Here is an 8,133-nt window from a genome sequence, read left to right on the forward strand (position 1 = left end):
CCTCTATGCTGTGCAACTATATTTGTGATGAAAGGTAACCAAAACAGCCCACATCAGTTCCTCCTCTTAGGACGGTCAGTGATTGGTTGAGAGGAATGACGTCACTGAACGCACAAAGCGGAAGTTTCCTCCCTTTTGTGGATACGGGACAATGAGCTTTTCTAAACGTCGTCTTTTTCCACAATTAAATATCAATTAGGGTCACCGCAAACACACAGGTATGTCCTATTAATACGCGTTTTATTACATGATATGTTGTAATATTTTACTAAGTGCAGTCTGCTTAAAAAAAAACCTCCTGGTATTTCGATTTGCAAGATGTTAGCATTTAGCGCTAGCAACACATAGCTATGTTAGCTAATTGAACATTTAAAGCCTCCTCCTGCTTCATTTTCTTGGGCTTATTTTAATGTGGAATCCCCACATAAAGGTTAAACATCGCTGGTGACATACCTACTGTGGTTTTATTAAATGAATATCAGAAAAGCTTTTTTGATATCAATTTGCCCTGAAGTTAAAGTTGTGTGTGAGCACAAGATAAATGATGTCTGTGCTTAGAGATCCACACCTGTCAAGCTGTCTCATAATCTCCCTCCATGTCTGTTTTCCTGATAGAAAGGAGTCAGGGGGAAACATGGAGGTGCCTTGTTATCCTCCCAAGCTGCTGTTTGAGCTGAACGAGCAGCGGAAGAGAGACTTCTTCTGTGACTGCAGCATCCTGGTGGAGGGCCGTGTGTTCAAAGCTCACCGGAATGTGCTGTTTGCAGGAAGCGGCTACTTTCGGGCTCTGCTGGTTCACTACCTGCAGGTAAACTTGTTGTTCTGTTTATTTTGTTTTGTCTAATGAGCTGGCTGCTAGTGCGCGACGTCTTGTTTGGATTAGGTTTTAATAATTCACTTGTTTGATTGCTGATGCCATCCTTTCTGAACGTACTTGAACGTACTACGTGATAAAACCATGAAAAAATGTTAAAGTAGGGATGTGGATTTTTTTCCTCCACACCAATATCAAATCTGACAGCAGATTCAAAAAGAGCATTATAAACCGTACAAAATAAAACCAAAATCACGTGATTATCTAAAGCAGTGGTTCCCAAACTTTTTATCTTCTGACCCACAAAATATTCATGGCAAAAACTTGTGACCCCAAATATTACTGGTCTGAGAACATGAACCTTGTTAATAACCCTAAAACAAAGGCTACACAAATATCAATACTGATTTATACTTTTTTTTTACTTGTTTTTGTAATGATTTAAGGGGAAATATTACATCACCAATTATTTTATTACCCTTTAAACTGATTTCTGAAGTGCAGTGGTTCCCAAACTTTTCAGCTTTTGACCCACAAAGTAACAGTAGCAGAGACCTGTGCCCCCAACTATTTTTGGATGATAAACGTTTGTATCAGGTCAACTAAACATGGGCATAGTAACAATATTAATTATTCTACATTTATACATTTTAGGCAACTAAAGCAAAAAATGTAATTAATTTAGAAAATCTTTTCAGGACCCCACCTTGATGTTTCAGGACCCCACTTTGGGTCCCGACCCCAACTTTGGGAAACACTGATCTAAAGTATGAAGGAAGTTATTGATGTTTGTCTAGGTGAAATCAGCTCCTGTTTTCTTGCAGCGGTTCACAGCAGAACCAATGGCTGTGTCCCAATTCATGGGCTGGGTCCTCAAGAGGACCCAGCCTATCTGGGCCACGTAGGCCACATCCTTGCTGGGCCAGGTAGGATGCTCAAAACTGCTGTGAAATGAGACGGTCCAGCCTTCGCCTGATGTCGGCTTCACGTAGGTTTGCGTGACCACGTGCTCCCCGTTACCATAGTGATCAGTTTCATGTCGGACTTAAAATGCTTCGGGACGTGTTTACACGTCTTTTTACTGGAAGAATAAATTCACAGTTAAAAAGGTAAACGTAAATAAAGAAAACAATAATTTGGGTTTAGCTCCAGTATCTACAACGAAGATAACACATATTTTTTATTATTATTACGAAAATGAAGTCATAATATGTGAATAAAGTTGTAATATTATGTGAATAAAGTCATAATATGTGAATAAAGTTGTAATATTATGAGAATAAAGTCATAATATGGTGACCTTAAGAATGCTGGAACAATTTATTCATTTAGTAGAATGCTTAAAAGTTTTTTTAATGAGATATGAACAAAGATTTGGTTGATATTTGTATTTTTGTTGTGAAGTTGTTATTTTAAATTATATTGTGTATTAAGTTGAGTTTTATTATTTGTATGTTGTACGTTTTTTAGATACATATTTTTTATTGGGGCAGATGTTATAAGATTTTATTCTTCTTTCTGCTCCTTTTCATTTGAATATGTTGTGATCGTGTTTTTTTGACACAATATTGTCTAATTATTTGTTTGCTTCTATTATTATTAGTTTTTTCTTTTTATTTATTTATTTTTTGTTATTTGTTTGCTGAATTTAATAGTTATTTTTTTATTTTATTCTTATAATACTTTATTCTCGTAACTTGTAGTTGCATTTTCTTTTATTTAACATCTTATTGCAGCATAAATTTCATCAGCTAAGTTGCTAAACTAACTTTTAAAAAACAAATCCTTCGGTCCGTGGTGAATTTCCAAACTGCGCCGACACGTTAAAAAAATAAAAACACCACCGTCTTCATTTCTCTGATCATTTTGCTGCTGCATTGAATCCTGGGATATCCTCGGCTGGTAAGGATACATGGACGCATCCTCGGATTTCAACAGGAAGTAGGACGCATTCCTCGGCCGCATGATGAGGAGCCTTCGAATTGGGACAGTCCTCCATGCGGGGCAATGACGTATGCAGCCGACAAACGCACACTCATGAGGACCCAGCCCCTGAATTGAGACACAGCCAATGTGTGACCATTTCACCATCTTGTTTTCTATTTTTCGCTCATAACATCCTTATTGTTCACCATATCACTATGCAATTTTAGGAAAATATTCACATTCAGATTTTTGAAGGAACCATCTTGTATCCTAAAAACTAATAAAAATGTATAAAATCTAATGCAAAAGTAGCAGAAAAGGTATAAAATAATATTACAAGGCTCATCTCACCAAACTGCAACATCAAGTCAACTTAATGTGTCTTAGAAAGCCAGGAAATGAAAACCATTTAAAAACCATGTGGACATCTGTTTTGTAAATAAAGCTCCTCAACCAATGACAGTGTGAATGTTTCAAGTGACGAAGACGAGCGTCAACACTCTTTGCTAACGTGCTAATGCGTAACGAAAAAAATCATACTTCGACGTTTCAAATCGATATGGAATTGGGAACAAGGGCCGATAAAATAATGTTTTTTAAGTCAGCGTACCTCTTTAAGGGCTCACTCAAAAAACTCAGGTGATTGAGTTTGATCCTATTCTCAATTAAATGGCTCTTCATCAGCACGGTTTGTTGACATTCATAGAAATAATGAAGCAGGAGTAAATAAGCACACGCACAGAGCAGTGATGCACAATCTGGTCACAGCAGTTTGGGAAGAAAATGGCAGCAGCTGCTGATGAAATGTCAACATCTCTAGTTAAAGTTGTGATGATTCTGCAGACCAACTGCTGGGTTCAGGTCTGCAGATCAACAGTTTGATTTGTTTAGGTTGGTTAACTAAAAAAACTGCAACTTGCAGCCATTGCAAAACATGTGAGTTCATCTTTTTTTTTTTTTTCAGGAGAGTGGACAGCGCCACTGCACAGCATCACTGGACATCGTCACAGCTGACGCCTTCTCTATAATCCTGGACTTCCTGTACTCCGGCCGCTTGGCCCTGAACAGCAGCAATGTCATCGAGGTGATGTCCGCCGCCAGCTACCTCCAAATGACCGACCTGGTGAACTTCTGCAAGGACTACATCCGCTCATCTTTGGAGATTTGCAACAAGGAGAAGGAGAGGAGCTTGGAGAAGGAGAACCAGGAGGAGGACGGAGCGATGGGTCCTGACAGCGGAACAGTAACGATCTCTGCGGTCGCGGGTGCGGAGGAGACCAACTCTCAGGCAGCAGAGGTGGACGGAGAGTCAGATTTAGGTCCGGAGACCATCACCTCAGCAAGGACCCCATTGTCAATAGCAGTCCCCACCCCTCCAGGCTCCAGCAAAGACATGGACAGTGCCTACTCCTCCAGGGAGGGGTTTGCATCTGGGAGTGAAGGACAAAAAGGACATATGGATCAGACTAATCTCTCGTCGTCCTCCTCCTCTGCTTTGACTCCAGAGTTAGTGAACCCTAAAATAGAGTACGACCCCGATGAGGAACTTGTTGAGTCTTCTGACACAAAAGAGCTCACATCATTTCCTGGATCTTCTCTGCACAGCGCCCATCATAGTCGGTTACTTCCAACAAGTCTTTTCCCCTCCAACGAGCGCTCTTTGTCGGGATACGGCGCTTCCTTAAACGCCAGGCAGCTGATGGAGATGTTGGCCAGAGGTGAAGCCCCGAGAGGCTCCAGTCCTTTGGGGGACAGAGTGGGACAGCGCTTTAACCAGGGACTGAGTGGCAGCGCAGGAGGTGGCAGGATGGATGAAAGTTTGGGGTTTGTGGGATCGTCTGTCATGGAGATTCAGTCCGATTGGCTTGGAGAGGACACAGGTAAATCATCAGGGTTCAGTTGTTCAAAAGGTCTAATCTGGATCAAAATAATCCAGATTTTGAAGTCTCGTTTTATTACTATCCAGGATCATATAATCTCTTTATTTGATCCCAGTTGTTCAAAGAAAGGTTGGATTGGATCAATTTAGATCCGACTTTACAAGTTGACTAAATGTGGATAACGAGCGCTCTAAATTAGACTGCAAATCACACTAAAGGCTAGAAAAAACTGTTAGAACCACCAGCATGAGGTCATTCAAATTATATTTATTTGACAAAACAAAAATGAAAAAAGTGAAGTATGTGTTTCAAAATAAAAGCATCAACCTTGAAACATAAATAAAAGCACACACATTCAGCCTAGGGTTGGGCATAATCGTATCGTGTGGAATTAATCATCAGAAAAACATTAATCGATTATTTTTTGCACTTGACATTTAATACGATTAATGCCAGCAGTCAGTCTGCTCGATGCTCCTTTCCACTTCAAATAAGACGAACATTAAAAAAAGGTTCTGTAATTCATTTATCTATCAGCACAGTTTAAAATTTGATGGATAGCCTGAAGTCTGTAATTTTGACACAATTTGGAACAGATTTTTATGAAGAGCAAATCGTTCCCACTAAATTGGTCATGGGACTAGGACATAAGTGTGTCCAGGGACTCCAAGAGACTAATCTTAAAATTAATCTTTATCAGCTAAATACCCCAATTAATCATGATTAATTTTTTTTGCCAATATTTCCCAACCCTAATTCAGCCTTCTTCTGTGGATTAACCAAAGGTTTGAAGCTGTGCTTTCCTCAAGGAGTAATAATACAGTACTTGTGTTGTCCTGCACAGTACTATTGCTACAAAGCAGAATGTCCCTCTCTGGGATGAGGTTAATGGTGCAGCTGAGGCAGATGAAAACGAAGTCCAGTTGCTGAAGCGGAACTTGAAACTGTGAAGTCAGACTGACGTCAGTTCCCAGTTGAAAGCGTTCTGGTTTCCATCTTGTCAGAACGTCGGAAAAATAGTTTTTATTTCTTGCTCTGACAGAATAATGCAGCAATAAAACTTTGAACAAAAGGCTCTACATGGAGTTTTGTGTTTAAAACGTATCACCTGATAATCACTATACTGTAAATACTACAAATATGACTGACTTAATGTAAACAACACAGAACTGCTGAAAACTGTAAAAGTAAGATCTTTACTCTGTTGATACTAACCATATTGTAATGATGACGTTATGCGTGGTCGTATTATACCGACTTGCCAAATCAAAATTACAACAGAGGACAATCCAGTTGATATTTCCGACTCGGACGTCTGAAATTCTGACCTTTTAAGCACAACTGAAACGCCACAATACAGCTAATCTCACAGGACGAGAGCGCAGTACTGGAAGATATTGTCAGAAACTGTTTATGAATAAGGATCTTTAGGATTGTAAATATTAAATTTCCAATTAGGTAAAAAAATATTGTCTTTTGACAGCTGTTGAGAGGATTCTTTTATTTCTACCTTACAGTATTATGAAGTGGTCCATAATTTCACCTATAATGGTTTAAAAATTGAGTAAAAAAAAAACAACAACAATATATAAATGTAAGTCTACTACAGGATTAATGTTGGACAAGTTGGAATTTCATTTAAATTACATTTTGTTTCTGAAATCCATCCTGAATCCCCCAAACCGCTGGGATCAGAATAATCCAGATATTTTGGGATCAAAAATATCCCAATCCTACTAAAACGTTTTGAACACAAACTGAGGGTTTGATTCTGAGTAAAACCAGGACTGGATTATCTCGAAGTGCCATGCCAGAGGGCATTGGCGACCACGGTTGTATACCAGTGGTTGCCAAAGTTGGGGTCGGGACCTACAATGGGGTCCCAAAACATCAAGGTGGGGTCCTGAAAAGTTTGTTACAAAAGAATAAGGTTAGTGTACTTAAAATGGACAAAAATAGCATAATGAATATTTCTATTGTGCTCTTATTCTTTTGACGTGAAAACAATGGTTATCATCCAACAACAGTTTGGGGCTCAGGTCTCTGCTGCTGGCATTTTGAGGGTCAAAAGCTGAAAAGTTTGGGAAGCACTGCTCTATACGGTCTTTCAGGAGCTACAGGAAGCCAATAGATGTTCCTAAAAAAAACGTCTCAAGCTGTTTCTGTCAAGCCCTCTCTGTTGTCCACCATGATGTCTTCCTTTCATTTTTCCAGTTGATACAAGATGTTCTAACCCTTCTCTCCTTGTGGTCTGTCCACAAACCCTGTTCTGTCCCAGAATGATCTTTTTGTAAATGATTGGATTACTAATTTCAGAATCCACTTTGGTTTTGAACAACCTATTTTCAAGATTTGATCCAATTCATTAACTAAAATCTGATTGGATTTCCCTTGAACAACTGGCCTCACGATCAGTCTAATGCTGTGAGGAAATGACTGAGGATCCCATTCAACACCTGTTCTGTGTTCAATTAATCACGGAGAAGTTTAAGGAGTTTTCTCGAAGTAAGCGTCGTCTTTCTCCGCCCGTTGCAGGTGACAGCTTGGTAGTGGCGGTGAAGCTCCACAAGTGTCCTTTCTGCCCGTACACGGCCAAGCAGAAGGGGATCATGAAGAGACACATCCGATGCCACACAGGAGAGAGGCCCTTCCCCTGCCCCATGTGTGGCAAGAGGTTCACGCGACAGGAGCACCTTCGTTCTCACGCTCTCAGTGTAAGAACTCACAGGCTGCTGTTTGAATCTGCTGCACTCTAAATTAAAGCCATGTTCATGGATTTATACAGGTATCATAGTGTTTTCTAGTTTTTGTACTGTTTAGTTCAGGAAAAGCACAGGTGCGTTCCATTTAGAAGAAGTTCTTCTCTGTGTTTTTACTTTTTGTTATTTAAGTTAGCACCGGCTCATCATGGTGACCTTCCACAGGTGCACAGACACTACTGGCCGGTTTCCTGCAAGAGCTGCCGGCGGACCTTCACCGGCTCGAGCGTCTCCCCGGGACTGAGGCGCTTCGGGATCTGCGACAGCTGCAACTGCGTGACCACCACCCACGACGACTCGGCCTCGGCTCACCCCTCTGGTCAGCCGGAGCCCTTGGTGCGCGCCGAAGGGGGCACGGATTGGTCGACGTTCATGGACGACGTGGACGAGGTGGAGGTCGGCAGAGTGGAGGACTTGGTGGAGAAACAGATACTTGACAGGCAGCTGGCTGCGTGTGGCGACGTAGGTCACACGCTGTGAATTCACACTCAATGTGGAAACATTCCTCTAAGCCAGGGGTGGGCAATCCTGGTCCTGGAGGGCCGCAGCCCTGCATGTTTTACTTGTTTCTCTGCTCCAACACACCTGATTTGAATGAATATATGATTATCAGGCTTCTGCTGTACGGAGGACCAAAACTGACATAATTAGAAATAAAAGCAGAATTATATAAATGAACTATTAAAAAAATACACTTAAAGGCACCAATCAGAGAACTTTATCTCCTGTTTTATATTTTAATTGACTTTCATAT

At 40.6% G+C, this 8,133-nt stretch overlaps 1 protein-coding gene across 2 annotated transcripts in view; it reads left to right on the forward strand.

The window, feature by feature from the left end:
• Nucleotides 1–122: 122 nt before the first annotated feature.
• Nucleotides 123–8,133, forward strand: part of zbtb8b (zinc finger and BTB domain containing 8B) — a 10,073-nt gene continuing 2,062 nt past the window's right edge. The window contains exons 1-5 of one of the 2 annotated variants that reach the window (XM_014028059.1): nt 123–218; nt 616–808; nt 3,705–4,620; nt 7,156–7,334; nt 7,545–7,893. In XM_014028059.1, coding sequence (XP_013883513.1) covers nt 635–808; nt 3,705–4,620; nt 7,156–7,334; nt 7,545–7,859 — 1,584 coding nt within the window. In that variant the 5' untranslated portion in view covers nt 123–218; nt 616–634 and the 3' untranslated portion in view covers nt 7,860–7,893. The remainder of the gene's footprint in view (nt 219–615; nt 809–3,704; nt 4,621–7,155; nt 7,335–7,544; nt 7,894–8,133) is intronic. The other variant, XM_014028060.1, reaches the window with a different exon arrangement.

This window comes from Austrofundulus limnaeus, unplaced genomic scaffold, assembly GCF_001266775.1.
Source record: "Austrofundulus limnaeus strain Quisiro unplaced genomic scaffold, Austrofundulus_limnaeus-1.0 Scaffold715, whole genome shotgun sequence".
NCBI classification, from domain to species: domain Eukaryota; kingdom Metazoa; phylum Chordata; class Actinopteri; order Cyprinodontiformes; family Rivulidae; genus Austrofundulus; species Austrofundulus limnaeus.